At 37.8% G+C, this 16,085-nt stretch overlaps 1 protein-coding gene across 1 annotated transcript in view; it reads left to right on the plus strand.

Annotated features, from left to right (window-relative positions):
* Window positions 1-626: 626 nt before the first annotated feature.
* LOC104600907 (serine/threonine protein phosphatase 2A regulatory subunit B''beta-like) overlaps window positions 627-16,085 on the plus strand; it is a 52,604-nt gene continuing 37,145 nt past the window's right edge. The window contains exons 1-6 of the mRNA XM_010264066.3: window positions 627-1,313; window positions 4,222-4,464; window positions 4,604-4,709; window positions 4,907-5,006; window positions 8,650-8,755; window positions 8,935-9,025. Coding sequence (XP_010262368.1) covers window positions 1,164-1,313; window positions 4,222-4,464; window positions 4,604-4,709; window positions 4,907-5,006; window positions 8,650-8,755; window positions 8,935-9,025 — 796 coding nt within the window. The 5' untranslated portion in view covers window positions 627-1,163. The remainder of the gene's footprint in view (window positions 1,314-4,221; window positions 4,465-4,603; window positions 4,710-4,906; window positions 5,007-8,649; window positions 8,756-8,934; window positions 9,026-16,085) is intronic.

Genomic DNA, 16,085 nt, shown 5'->3' on the forward strand with positions numbered 1-16,085 from the left:
TTTATTGGTTGGTTTTTAATTTCACATTGAAATTTTGGATGCAATCAATCACATTAAAAGCAATAAAACAGATCTGGTCATTGCTGTGAAGATACAATGCGTTAGATCTGAACCTTTCACTCAATATTTTAATGCAAAACTAACAAAAAAGGGACCTTTTGGAAACCCATACAAACCTTTCCCTACCTTTTCCTTCAAATCGGGTCCATGTAAAAGATGGTTCTAACGGTCTATAGAATGCAAACTCAATCGAATGTGCCCAAAGCCCAGGCCTGGTCCAGCCTAGACCCATACAGACCTAAGCCAGGGCTATAGCCCTTGTTATAGGTGCTAACTGCTAGGCCCAGGCCTTGCCCGCCCATGGTCTCACCCCTAGAAACTGGGACTTTGGGTGGGACAACAAATACAACGCGCCAGGTACGGACCAGGGAGGTGCACTGGTGCCTGGTTGGTTGGTTGTATATTCGTCAGACCGTATATTATACGTCTGGCATAGAAGAGATATACGTAACTAATATAATAAAAAAAAAGAAAAATAGAAGAGATGTACGTAAGTGCGTATGACTCGTCACTCGTGTGAACATTTATGAAGTTTCAGTTGTTATATAGTCTGTTTGTCTCGGGAAGTCGCATGTTAATTGGGTATTTATTTTTTCTGCTCTCTCGTAACAAGGGTTTCGAAGTCTCGATTCTCTGCTCAAAAATGGCAAAAACTCGGTGAAACCGCATCCGATCTCTTGAGAGAAATTCGGTGGAGTTCCTCCATTTCGATACCTCCATCGTTATCTCCCCTGTCAATTTTTCGTTCTGGAGAGGAAGATCGAAGAGTTCGGTTTTAATATATGAAGCATCGGAGCACAATCAAAAGTGGTGGTTTTCGGAGGCATTGAAGATCTAGCTTTTGTTTAAGTTTGTAAGCTGGAAATCTGGGTTTTCTAGTAGGGGCTGTGTGGCTAGAATTTGAGGAAATGGATGATACTACTTTCATGGCGGTGAAGAAAAATGGGTTGAATTGTCGGAAGATATATTAATTTATTCTGAATTCCTGAGTTTGAAGAATTAGGTTTGTTTTTTTGCCGGGATTTGTGATTTAGGCTGCGGTATTGAGATCTAGGGTTTCTGTTTTGTTGCGGCGGTTGTATGAGATACAGAATTTTGTTCTTATGGATATGGAACTCGTAGGGGATGTGGCGTCCCTTGACCCAGACTTATTGCAGCTTCCGGAGGTGTCTCCTTTGGCACTTAAATCGAATCCTCTCATCGCAGAGGAGCTCTTCTCACAGTGGCTTTCACTTCCGGAAACTGGTCGACTGGTATTTGTTTTGCAATCCTTTTATTTCTTTGAAATTTTACAATGGTTTATACCACAAAAAAAAAAATTACAATGGCTATCCTGAGTTTTGGTTTTCATTGGTTCTGCGGCACGTATGTCTTGCTCGATGCTCCATGTACTCCCTAGCTTATTTGTGGTGTTTAGGTTTGTTTTATGCTTTTTAGCCTCTGATGGCAATAAGATGAATTGCTTTTGGGAGTGAATTGTGAGAAAATTGCAATGATTGCATGATGACAGTGATAACTATAAAATGAGTGTAGTAATTACAAAACGTTATATCAATTTACATATTCTCTTTGTTGTCCAATGAGCCAATCCGAAAAGAAAAAACGAAAACACTTTGATGAAGGTGTATCATTGTTCATTATAATGCCAGCGAGACATGATGTATTTCGATTAGAATGTTGATGGATCTGACAATCCATTTCCAATTAGATTAGTCAATCAACTTGATGAAGTTGAGCTACTGTTGATATGTTCATGAGGTGTGTGGCATCATGTTCCTTACTGTTGCTGCATCTTGAGGTTTCAAAATAAGACTTGAGGCTACAGGGGGATAAACAGTGTAGTTCACCGAAAAGAAAAAAGAACATGGGAAAAAAGAAAGAGAGTTCAGCAGACTTATTTTAAAAGATACAACCAAAAAACTTTCCTTGGAGTCTGGTTCCAATTGTACCCGGAAAACTCTAGATTTGGGATTCATTTCTTGAACCAATATGGTTTCCATCCCTCGTTTGATATTATTTCGGTGAATTCCTTCACATCTTGAAGTTTCAAAATAAGACTTGAGGCTACAGGGGGATAAACAGTGTAGTTCACCTAAAAGAAATAGAAGAAAAGAAAAAAGAACATGGAAAAAAAAGAGAGTTCAGCAGACTTATTTTAAAAGATACAACCAAAAAGCTTTCTTGGAGTCTGGTCCTAATTGTACCCGGAAAACTCTAGATTTGGGATTCATTTCTTGAAGCAATATGGTTTCCATCCGTAGGCGTAGTTTGATATTATTTTGGTGAATTCCTTCACATTCACACTTCACATTTTCAAGTTCCAAGAGCTAGGAATTTCCTATTCTTTTTGTCTTTCTCCAGAAAATATTGAAGTCATTTTTTTCATGGATCCTCAACAAAAGAGTGTAGTTTTACTGCCTCTAAGAAAGCAGTCAAAGCACAGGTGTTTTCTGTGAGCCCTGAAATGGGACCTTTGATCTAGTCTTGGGTATATAACTATTGATTTTTGAAGTCAATATTTCTCTTAAGTGTTTAATTGTATTTCCTTGTTTCTTTTGTAGTTTTTATGGTTTATGATTGTAAATCGAAGCCATTGCCAAAGTATCTGATATGTACTTGTTGAGGGATCTGTACCATCTCAGTGCTTAAAAACAAGGTTTTTGTTGTTTGTAAAGTGGCAACCATGCAATTCTCAAGAAGGGAAAAGCCATGTAGAAGATTAGGAGCAAGGGTTCATGCTATTGATTTTGATGGTTCTTGTCATATGTGGTTTGTAGTGTATATGATGATAGTTGTGTGCCATCTAGGTGCTTACTTGAATGCAAATTTTATTTGATGTGACATGTGTTGGCAGACCTCAGACCTAGCAAGCTCATCAACAATTAAGCTGGATTTCCTAATTTCCTTGGGATTGACCTAATGTAAGCTGGAATGAAGGTTCTTGTTTCTTTCATTTCATTTGAGCGGTGAAGAGAATTACACTCAACCTGAAGGTTTCAGCAATAATAAGAATGAAGCATTGGAAGCAGGTCAGCTCTTTGAAAAAAAAAAAACTCGGTGCTAGGACTTGAAATGACTAACGGGAAGACTAATGATGTGCTGGAGCTTAAAGGATAATCTTGCAATTAGAAGATTTAAGAATCGGAAGAGACATCAAACAGTATTGGTGTCAAATGTTTTTGCTAGACTAAAAAGAGGGCTATTTGGGCTCGGTCCAAGAAAGAAGGGTTTGAAATACAGGAAGTCAGGAAAAGCTAGAAAAAGAAAAAGATAAAACTGATGCTGCTCTTATCTTATTCAGTTTGTGGGTGAGAAGTACTTGATCGGGGTCTTTGTCTTGTTTCTGGTCTGCTGGCTAGCCTTTGTTTGTGTACTGTTTCTGTTAAGATTGAAGGTGGGTTGTGGGTTTGTTATGTGTCTTGGGATGTTGGTTTTTTATTTCTGGGAAGAGTTTCTTTATGGACTCTTTTTTTTTGTATGGGGGAAATATGCTGGTAATTTGAGGGTGGGTTTGGTGTCTGTTTGTTTTTCTTCTCCTTTGGCTGACTTCTGGTCTCCTTTCTTGTATTTTCTTTCTTTCTTTCTTTTATCTTAATAAATTTTATTTTATTACCTTAAACAAGAAAATATTTCCTAGGGTATTCCGGAAATGTGCCTATATTTAAGCAGAGAAACTTAATGACTATGCTCCATGTTGTATAGGTTCAATCTTGAAAGTTGAAACCACCTTGGTTAGATGCATCTACCAGAGATGATTCCCCTTGCTAAAGCTCATGTGTTTTGATATTTAAATTCTGTAATTTGTGGTTATTTGAATATTTCATTTTAGCATTATTATTCCTCCTTGGTATTTGAATACTAGTATTACATCTTTGATCCTATATAGCATATTTTTTTTATCTTTTTATAATTAAAAAGAAAATGCATTAAATGAAAGAAAAGAGTACAAGGAATATATGGGTGAGGGACCTTTTTTTAATTTCCTTCTTATGTTACTTCGAAAAGATTTATACTGTGCCATAATGTTTATGGCTCTATATGGATTGTAACGACTTAACAACATTTGTTATGTGAGCATCAGGTAAATTGCAATAAGGCCTGATGATTTTGTTGAAAGTTTTCTTATCCGAAATTATTTGTTTCTTTTGGAATTATATGCAGGTAAAATCTTTGCTTGATGATGCAAAGGCAGGTACTCCCTTAAATGTCTCGGGCAATTCCACTTGTGCAAATGCTGCTACAAGCAATTCATTGCCTTCCATGTTTCCTGCTGGAAGTGCACCCCCACTTTCACCAAGAAGCACATCAGGTTCACCACGTCTTATGAAACAGAGGGCAGGCCCTTCTTCTTTAGCTTCTCCACTAAAATTAGTCAGTGAACCAGTAAGAGAAGTCATTCCTCAGGTAATGATTGAAATGAAGTGTTTCCACCTCCTTGATTTGGAAATACTGGATTTCTTTTTCTGCTTAATCTTATGAGGACCAGATTTCATGATATTATGTGTGGAGATAGGTTTTGATAGAGGACTTAAAATGATTGCAGTTCTACTTTCAAAATGGTCCTCCTCCTCCGAATGAACTAAAAGAGCAGTGTTTGTTTAGAATTAATCAGCTTTTCTTTGATCATATGGATGGACTGCAAATTCATGGTTAGTTGTGCACATGGGTGTTGTTTTCCTTTTTTTCACTACTAAGTGCATTTTAAATTTGGTTCTTTTCTTTTGTTCTTTATCTTTTATTTTTTTTTGGGGGGGGGGTGGCTTTGGGAGTTGAGGGTGTGAAGTTTGGGTGGTGGTCTTTTCTGATGAGGGATAAACTTCTTTTCTTTTTTTTTTTTTAATGACAGAGTTCAAAGCAGTTACAAAGGAAATCTGCAAATTGCCTTCATTTTTCTCTAGTGCCCTTTTCAGAATGATCGATACTGATTGCATTGGAATTGTAACAAGGTAATCCAGTATTCATTGAAAGTGTATGCTTTATGTAAATGGGTTTGGGTTTTTGTGCCAATTCTGTGCTTCCTTAAAGATTTCCAAGAAAGCTATCTGTTCGTTATTTATTTGCTTGAATATGTAATAACACAATTCTAACATTGTTTTGGAGCCACCTCCATGTATGGTAGGGGTCTAACATATTAAATAACTTTTCATTTCCACAATTGGGCTACTTGACCTCCTGGGGAAGAAAATCCAGCAATTGGAAATTCACTGAAATCAAACCAATAAAATAAGAAGTAAAACATGATGATAGAGTCCACTATGAAGCTTAGGAAATCATGAGAAAAGTCTAGGGTCAAGTGGATTAAGGTGGGGGATGGGAACACAACTTTTTTTTTTTCATGTAGTTGCTAATGGGAACAGAAGAAAGAATTTTGTTTCAATGCTGGGTTTGGAGAATGGGGTGGTTACCCAACAGGAAGACATAGCAAAATATTTTGAGGATGACTTTAAATCAATTTATAGAAGGCCTTTAGATGGAAGATGGAATGTTGAGGGCCTATTTTGGCCTGCGGTACACAATAGTTATCGGGAGATGCTGGATAGAAGGTTTGACTTAGAAGAGATTAAGGCAGCTGTATTCTCAATGGATAAATCAAGGGCTTCGGGCCTAGATGGATTCACTTTGGCATTATCAAGATTGTTGGGATGCACTCAAGGATGATTTATTCAAAGTTTTTAGGGAGTTCCATAATTGTGGGATAATTAATAGGTGTCAATATAACTTTCTTACCCTTGATCCCTGAGAAGGTGGAGGCTCGCCATCCTAAAGATTTCAGGTCTATTAGTTTAGTGACTAACATTTACAAAATCATTGCAAAGATCCTGTCCCTAAGAACTAAGAAGCTTCTTCTCTCTATTATCTCCCAGTTCCAAGGGGCCTTTGTTTATGAGAGAAATTATAGATCAAATCCTTATAGCAAATAAATGGGTGGAAGGGCAAAGAAGAATGGGAAGGAAAAGTGCCGTGATTAAGCTGGACTTGGAGAAGCCTTATGATCTTGTAGATTGGGACTTTTTGATTGAAGTTATGAGGAAAAGCGACTTTGGGGAGAGGTGGTGCAAATGGGTCAGGGGATGCTTACAAACTTGTGATATGTATAGAAATGTATGTATGCAAAATTAACACATACACATATGTATATAGTTGGGACGGGCTCGGGCTACCTAAGGGCTAGGCCCTAGCCTGGCCCGAGAAATAAAAAAGTCCAATTTCTTGGGCCCGAGCTCAGCCTGAGGACCGAAAATCCAAGCCTAGCCCGTGTAAAATTTCAGGCTGGGCTGGTTTGGGCTTGGGTTGTGCCCGCACAAGTTGCACCCCTACAAGGGCGGTTATTTGTTGGACACTCTAGGAAGAAAGAAATCAAGAATTCCTTTAGAAAAAGAAAAAAAGTAGGGAGGCACTTGAAGCCATAACTAACAGAGTGGTTCATTGGGTGAAGACTTTGAAGCTGTTTGAAGATATTCCGGCTGGTGATTTGATGAGAAAGTGGGGGGAAGTAGTTGATTCTGCTCCTCTCAAGGAGATTCTTAGGCCATATTGGTCCCGACCTACAAGTGGCTTCATTATGCTAAATTTTGACGGTAGCAGTGAAGGAAATCCAGGTCCTTTAGGCATTGGAGGAGTTTTCAGAAATGAGGAAGGACGAATTATTGCTCATTACTCCGGTCCAATAGGGTAGGTGATGCTTTCAGAGCTGAAATATTGGCTGTCATGTAAGGAATTCAAAAAGCAAAGGATTCGAATAATAGTAAGCTATCAATTGAGGGAGATTCAAAGTTACGTATTAGCTGGCTGCAAAAGGAAGAGGATGTGGAGTGGTGGGGCTACATGTATGAGAAGAGAAGAATCAAGTGGCTGCTACAAGGGATGGAGGTTACTCTAAAATGGGTTGAAAGGGATGCTAATTCTTTGACAAAACAAGGGGTGGGAAGAAATAGACTCTTTTGGGCTTGGTTGTAATATTTCATCTTTCTTAGGGAGCGATAAGATATTTTATCTCTTCCTTTCTCTTCTTTGTACTCATTTCTCTTTTAATTAATGTATTCTCTTTCTGTTATTGATCAGGAAAAAAACACATGATTCAAGAGTGAGTCTAGGGGGGTATTGACTGCTGGAACATGGTTTAGGAATGATTAGAGGACTAAAGGTAGGTATTGCTTGGGATTGGAAAGTTCCTGGGTCAAACTGCTGATATAGATTCTCTGTAGGGTTATAGAAAATTGAAAACAAATTTGTAGAGGTTGATTTTCAGTGAAAATTTATAGAGATGTTTAGTATGTTGGAGTGTATAGGGTGAGTTCATTTGAAGGCATTCTAAGCATGCTTTATAGAAAAAGACAAATAGTTCCCCAAGTTTGACTGTTTGAGAAACCACCAAAATTCTGGGGACTAGGGATTTTGGGTGGAGTTTTAGGGTGAAATTTGGTAGGGTGGAAGGTGTAAGTACTTATGGGTGGTGACCTAATATGTGGGCATTTAGAAATGATTCCATATTAAAAGGTTGAAAACTAATGAAATGGAAACTTTGCTTGTTGAGGAAATGGGCAACTCTTTTCTCTTATTTCCATCCTCTTCTTTTTTTGGTAAGATGGAACTTTATTAGCGGAAAAGAACAGAAATGAGAGCAACATGATTTCTTAATACATGTGGAAGACATTGACAAGCCTCAAATGTACAATGAGCCACATACAATATAAGTGGAAAAGAAAATGAACAAAAAAAAGAGCTTAGAAAAGAAGTCCTCCAATATGACTAAGACCTACCAGCTACTCTTGGAAGAAAGTTGGCTGATCTAATGAGCAACTCTTATTGTTATGTTCTCAATGATGTTATTACATCCAATTTTTTCTTTTAAGATTATGGAATCCCTTTATTCTAGAGTATTTGATAAGATTATTCCTTGAGGGCTTCTCATCCTTCTTTATGGTAATACAAATACTTAACATTAAAAAAGATTGTTGCTCTACATGAAAGTTTCTTGCTGTTTGATAAAAACAATAATATAACAACAATTACTAGAATATTTATAAAAAAACAACAATTACTAGAACTAAAACAAGAAAGGCAATAATGTTGTTAATGATAGCTAAAATCTCCAACTTATTATTATTGTGAGCATCCATATTGGCGGAGGTTAATGGTTTTAAGTTTTATGGGACCTAATAATTTTTTTATCCTCTTTTTGATGTGTACTTTCTTTCTTTTAAGATGTGTGCAGAAGCTGACTTTCTATAGTTGTTTATCTTTTTGTATGATTATGTTTTTGTATTCAATATTTAACACAATTACAATGGCTTCATCAATATCCATACAACATTAATAAGTTTCTTTTTTTATGAGAAATAGAGTTAATTCTGTTGTATGTGGACCCTTTCTTACTCATGCTAGAGGGATTTCCAGAGAACTACAGTTCACTAGGTTTTTATCCAAGATTGTGGGTATTTTTAAGACTGAATTTCCATTTATGAAATTTAGTAGGCGGCAGTGGAAAAAGGGATATTGGATGGTTAAGGTTTTCTTAAAACTCTTTGATAGTTTTATTCTCATGTAAGTACAAATTGTGCTGACTATGCCCTCCTAATATTTTTGTAGGGATGCATTTGTTGATTATTGGGTCAATAAGAACATGTTGACAATGGATATAGCAACCCTAATATTTACAATCTTAAAGCAACCGGATCGCAAATACCTTACCCAGGTCCGTTTTTGCTTCTGCAAAACTGTGGTATTTTCACTTGCAATATATTGAACTTGGACCTATTTCTGTTTCAGTACAAAGGTTTCCTTTGGAACTTTACTTCTGATTTTGCAATTGTTTTTTGTATGTTTGATTTTGCCCCTATCTCTTTCTTGTATTTAAACTTGTCTTGATTGCAGGATGATTTCAAACCAGTTCTTCGAGAACTTTTGGCCTCTCATCCAGGATTGGAATTCTTACAAAGCACGCCTGAGTTTCAGGAAAGATATGGTATGCCTTTTACTTTATTGACCATTTCTTATGCTGCAGTGCCAGTTATGCATTCTTTGAGTTGCCATTAGGAAATATAACCCTTTCTCATGTTCCCCCTCCCCTTAAAAGGTAACCTATAATTTATATACCCATAATATATTCATTAGATAAAGAAAGGAGATGCACATAGGTAAACAAAACAGTGACTGCAGCCCCTTCCTTGATGAAAAAAGGCCCTCCTCCCTCCTGGGAAGTCTATTAGATTCTGAGTTGAGGTCTCTAAGAATCCAAGATGTAACTATAGAGAATAATTTAAGATGTCTCTGAACTTGTTTAGTCAGTGAGTCAACTTCTATGTCTCTGTGCCAATCATATTGGTCCACCTAATTGGATTAATGTAATCAGTCAACACTGCCGGTGTGGTGGTTGAATAAAACTTTGCAATTCTTGAACAAGTTAGTAATGCCAAAATTTTTGCTTTAACTGCATCTGTATCCCCAATCCAATAGGACCACAAGTGTACTAAAATGGCATCTATTATGATCATTGAAGGCCCCTCTGCTCCTGGATGGACCTGTGTTACCAAGAGATGATCAAAGTAAAGTGTAATCTATCTACCCATCTGTGAAGGGATGGAGATCCTCTAGGTAAAGGGGTTGATTGGGGAATGTATGATAGATTTCTTTGTAGATCATAGAGTGAAATACCCATCTGTTCCTAGATTCCTCACATGACAGCATGTATAGCTGCCTTTCAATATAGTTCTCCTCTGGTGCCTAACCCCAGAAATCTCCATTATTGAAGCGTGGAAATAGTTCCAGGGGCCTCTCATTCCATCCTAATTAGACCCAAAAAGAAATGCTATAATCTTATTGTTACTTTGCAGTGAATGGATAAATTTGGAGCAGTTTCTACATTCTTTAGACACATATTTTGAGGAGAGGTAAGAACATATGGATATTCTTCTCTTTTATTAATGAGTAAGTTAAAAAGTGGTGATCTTTCCTTTTACAGCCTTCCGCACACACATGCAATAAAAGGAAGCATACCCTAGGTAGAACAAGAAAAGCCATTTTTATGGTAACACGTGTTCCTTGAGGTTAGAAATCAATATATGGAAAAAAGATTTAGTTGTAAAAAGGAGGGTTGAACATGGAAATACTGATATTTGAAGGCATTCCAGGATAGTGGTGGGATGGTTGAAGAACCTGGAGACTGTAATTTGAGCCTATAATTAGGGATGAATTCAAGAAATTCAAATGGTTAACTTAACTAGCAACATGACACTAAGGGTTACTCCATTGCGACCTGGGTGACCAGGGTTCAAATCTTGGAAACAGCCACTCTGTATGTGCACAGGGGTAAGGTTGTGTACATCTGTCCCTCCCCAGACCCTGTATTGGTGGGTGCCTTGTCCACTGGGCTTCCCTTGCTTAATTAGCAACATGGCACTAAGGATACAATGGGTTTGAAGCTTGGCAAATGGGATGGGTGATGCATTAGACGAGGAAAGGGTAAATAGGGAACAATTGTACTGGGTCAGTTAGTTTTTAAGATGTTTTGAGAGGTTGCACCTCACATCTCTCCAAGGGATGTTTGTATTGTATATATCTTTTGTTGCCTAATTAATAAAATCTAAAGTTGACAATTGAAAAAAAAAGATTTAGTTGTAAATGGACCTAATGATTGGAGCAATTAGGGGTAGGAGGGATAAGCAAACAACTTGCTCTGTCTTGACATTCCTAAAGGGGCATCTTAATGTAGCTTAGAGGGAAATTTAAGAAATTTGGTTTTCTGGCCATTACCAATCCCAGGTCCAATAAAAGAAGTGAAAGTAGGATATTTTTTTGAGCATACCTATATGTCTCCACAACCGATGCCAAAATGGAGAGAATAATTTCAAAATGCTTAATTGCTCCCATGGAAGTCTTCACATCCACTTCCCCCAAAGAGCAGTTTTTTTAGTGATTTACAGCCCAATCCAATACTTCCTTTTGCCTCTGCCCAAATAGGGTGGTTTCTTTTTTCTCTTCATCTATTTCTATCCCATAAAAACTCCTTTGCAGTTGTTAAATAGGGTTCCTCACCTTAGTTGGTATTTGGAACACAAAAGGACAGTAAATCGGTACATTTGTCAAAGCAGCCTTAATGAGTGCATTTTTCTCCTTTAGAGATGTAGTTCCTCTTTGACATGACATATACACAATCAAGAAAGGTGAAGGTATTATGGAAATGTAAGGGGTGCACCACTTTGGTGCATTTGGGGTGAAAGAAATGCAAGAATATTTGAAGGGAAAAATATGTATGTACAACAGCTGACAGATCTCATGGAGAGGAGTTTATTAAGCTGAACTTTGATGGGAGTAGCTGAGGTAACCCTGGACCTTCCAGTATAGGAGGTGTGCTGAGAAATAAAGCCCATAGCATTATATCTTTGTGTTCAGGTCCTGCGTGTGTGGGAGACTCTTTAAGGGCTGAATTACATGCTGCTGTACAAGGAATCCAGATTGCAAACCAGCTAGGAATAGAGCATCTGCTTATTGAAGAGGGGACTCCCAGGTGATAGTGGGTTGGTTGCATGATCCGGTTTCTGTGATCTGGGGCTATAGAGATCACCTCAAAAAGGTTAAATGGATAACAAGGGATATGACAATTAGAGTTCAGTGGGTAGGCAGATCAGCAAACTCAATGGCTGACTCACTGCAAAACAGGGGGTTTATCAGGCTACTTTATTCTTTGTAATTTCATTTGAACTTAGAATTTTGTAACCAGTTTTAAAGGAAAGGTCGCATCTTGTGCCTTTCCCTGGGTTGCCTGTAACTCTTATTTGCTGGATTAATAAAATCTTACTCATTTATAAAAAAAAGGTGATAGAGCTCAAGATGAAGATAGCACATTGGGTTATGATTTTGGATGAGTTCAAAGGGGTATCTATGAATGATTTGTTGAGATGGTGGCAACATTTGGTGTCTGTTAGTAGAAGAAAGATGATCCAGAGAGCAGTGTGATTCCCTCTTGAAGATGGAAATTAAAATTGGGTTTTGATGCTTGCAGGTTTGGCAACCCAGGTTCTTCAGGAGTTGAGGAGTATTGAGAGATGCGGGTGGGAAGATTCCACTGAGATACTCAGGCCCAGTTGGTTTTGGCAATGCATGGAGTGTGGAATTAATGTCAGTCTTGTAGGGTTTGAAACTATCAGCTTCTTGTAATCTGGATAATATCACCTCTGCTTGATCGAGAGGTGGAGTGTATACTGCTGCTGGACAAGCTAGAGAAAACTAAAATCTGTATAGCGAATGAAGATGGCTTGTGGTGGAAAGAGTGCAGGAATGGAAAGTTTTTGGTGAAATCTTTCTACTTGGCTCTCATCAAAGAAGACATGGCCAGTGATCAAATAAGTGGGGTGTGGGGGAATCCAGTTCCTCCGAGAGTAGAAGCTTTTGCTTGGCTGGTCACTTTGGACAGTGTTCTCACATCAGAACACCAGAAAAACAGGGGATTCAGCATGGCTACATAGTCGGAGGAAGAAATTGCTTTTCACTTGAGGGTGTCAGTGGACCGGTTTTGGATTAGATCCCATCCAGTCCAAAATCTATTTGGATGGACTGGACGGACCAACAAGACATATTGGATTGGACCAGTCTGGTCCAAAATATTTATTAGATTAGATTGGACCTGGTCCATCCATAATAAATTTATATTGGATTGGGTGGGATTAAGCCAATATCTGGTCCATTGATATAAGATAAGAATATAGGTGTCAATGGACCAGGTTTGCGTTGAAACCAATCTAAATCAAAACGGATTTAAACAGATTAGATGGTCCAGACATTGAATTGGACCAGTCCAAAATGGTCCAAAATATTCATTGGACTGAGTTGGACCTGGTCCATTTATAATGGACTCACATTGGACTGGATCGGATTGGACCAAATCCAGTCCAATTGACACCCCTGTTTTCACTTCTTCTTCTCTTGCAAGTGGGCAAACTTTATTTGGAGATATTACTCATTTCTCCTTGAAGTTCCCATTTTCTAGCCATCCTCGACAGCGAAGATATTTGTTTCATGGCCAAGGTTCAGAGGAAGCAAGAAAGCTAAAATTGTATGGAGTTGCATTCCATTTGCAGTGTGTTGGACACTTGGTGTGAGAGGAACAGGAGGCTTTTTGAGGAAAAAGGAAAGAATCTTGAAGCAGTGGTGGCCTTGGTTGGAAAGTACGTCACAAGCTGGGTCCTTTCTCTTCAAGAATTTGAGCAAACAAGCAATTCAGACTTCATAGAGAACTTTTGGGATCTTCTTGAGATTCAAGCTTGTATTGCAAATCTTTTTTTTTTTTGATCAGAAAAGGTGATTTTATTAAGAAAAATGAGATGAGAATTAGTACAGAAATTGAGTAGCCTCGGCTACCCCATTAGAATTTTAAATTTCTACCTAAGATTTTGCTTTACAGCCTTACAACTGAGCCCAAAAACAATGTTCCCTATTAGCCCCTTGCTTCGCTAGCTGGTCCGCAAACCCATTTGCTGCTCTTGGAGTCCACTGAAATAATAACTGCATGTCCTTGGTAATGTGATTAAGTTTCTTGATCTCATTTCTGAACACCCATGGAGTCTTTCCATTCTGCTCTAGCCAGCTTATAATTACTTTGGAATTGCCTTCTACAATCAGCTTTCTCACACCTATTTCCATGGCTTTTTGTATTCCAAAGACCACTGCTTTTAGTTCAGCTGTAATGGAGTCTCCCCATCCAATAGGGCCCGAATACAGCCCCACTACTTTCCCCATGTCATCTCTTATGACCCACCAATTCCAGCCTCACCCGGGTTGCCAAAGCTGCTCCCATCAAAGTTTAATTTGAGGAATTCAGGAGGATCCCAATTTCTTAAAACCTTTTTTGCTGATGACGAAGATGCTACAATCCTCCAGTTCCTGATTATATCATCCACAGTAAAGTCTGAGAATAATCTCATAGATTTTACCCATGAGATCACTTTTATCATAATCCCTTCTATCAGTAATTCCTTACACCTTTTCTTTCCTTAAAAAATTCTCAGATTTCTTTCCTCCCATAACATCCAAATCACTTCTGCCCGTGTGCATCTCCACAGAGTTCTTCCTACTTGTATTGCAAATCTTTTTAATTTGGACTGGTGTATTGGCGTGTCGCCTTGACACCTGATCTGATTGTACTTGTTTTTCTTTTTAATAAAATCTTTTTATCCTTACTCTTCAAAAAAAAAGTTTAGGGGGGGCTGGCAAGTAGTGATTTTCTGTCTATGTTTAGGAAAAGAAACTCCATGGATCTTCAGGTATGCTATCAGAGAAATTATATTTCTGGGGAATTAAATGAACAGCTCGTCCAAGTTTCCAACTGGATTGCTAAGAGTGCAAATGAGGTTGTGGATGAACAGCTCATGGAACTTTAAGAGTTTTTTTTTTTTTGGGGGGGGGCACAGGAAAGTGATCTGTAATTCATATGCTATTATTTCTCTGTTAGCTTATATGCTGTTGTATATTGTCTTTGGCATTTTTGTCAACAAGGTTTCTCACATTAATGAATGGATATCAGTTACTTAAAAAATGTAATTTCTTCCATGTTTCCTATCTTTTCTTGTAAGACTAGTAAAACAGCTAGGCTTACAAGAGATAAAAGTGGAAGGAGACTCAAAATTGGTTATTTGCTCGACAAGACAAATGAATTCAGCACCTTGGAGTTACAGGCACGTTTTCAGGTAGATAGGTTACCTATCTTGGGAACTCAACGCCTACATTACATGGATTAGAAGAGCCACAAATGGGACAGCAGATGTATTAGAAAAACAAGGGGTTAACAGACATCAATTATTCTGGGAAATAATGTAAATTGTGGTATTTGGGTTTGGTTGGAATTTCCAACATTGTACTAAACTTATAATTCTTTTCTAATGTAATAAATTTCTTCTGTTGATAAAACAAAAAAACTTCTTCTAATAGGTTGTATCCTCGGTGTGTACCTTGTATTTTCCTTGGCTATCTGTCTACACAGACGTGAGATAAATTTTATGGCCTAGTGTTGCAAAAAGTGTATATTTCTATGGATTTTACATTTTTTGAGCTCCATTCCTTTTTCCCTGCCTCCACTTATGGGGAGAAATGTGATAATAGTGAGAATGTGAGATGAGACAGTTTTTTCTCACTCTGCAGCCTTCACAACCTGAACTCTAGGTCTATAATCGTCTCCCTAAGAATTAGCCATAGACACATCAGCCCTCCTCTTCTTGAATCAGCTATATCTGAATTTATTCTTGGTGATATTGATTTACCTATTGTTCATTACGCTTCCACTATTGCTTTGTCTCCTTTTTCATTTTGGATCAGCACTGTTGCTTTGTTGCTTTGTCTCCTTCCTATCATGCCTTTGTGTCTGCCATGTATAGTGTATCTATTCATAGAAGTGTTGCAGAGGTGTTGGAACTACCTAAATGGAAGATTGCAATGTATGAAGAGATTTATGCCCTTCATAAAAATCACGTGGGTTTTTGTTGATCTTCCAAAGGGAAATAAACTTGTAGGTTGCAATTGGGTGTTCTTTGTGAAGCATTGTGTAGATAGGTCTATATAGAGATACAAGGCAAGGTTAGTTGCAAAAGGTTTCTTTAGATGCATGACATTTATCTAGTTGCTATGATGAACTCTATGTGAGTTCTCTTATCTTTGGTTGTAAGTTTTTATGGCCCTTTCATTATCTGTATGTGAAGAATGCTTTCTTGAATGGGGATCTAGATGAAAAAGTATATATGGTCTAGCTACTAGGTTTCCAACTCCAAGGCAGTGAGGGTAAAGTTTGTTACTTGAAGAAGTCTTTGTATGGCTTGAAACAATCCTCTAGGGATTTGTTTAGGATATTTACCAAGGTGGTCCAATTGGTGGGTTTTAAATAGTTTCAAGTAGACCATATGTTATTTGTCAAGAGGATGGATGACCATGTAGCTATCTTGATTGTATATGTAGTTGACATAGTAATGACAGGAAATTGGGAGAAGGAATCCAAAAGTTAATGTATTTTATAGTATCTTAGTTTGAAGTTAAGGATGTTG

This window comes from Nelumbo nucifera, chromosome 3 (assembly GCF_055504915.1).
Source record: "Nelumbo nucifera cultivar China Antique chromosome 3, China Antique-T2T, whole genome shotgun sequence".
Classification (NCBI taxonomy): Eukaryota; Viridiplantae; Streptophyta; class Magnoliopsida; order Proteales; family Nelumbonaceae; genus Nelumbo; species Nelumbo nucifera.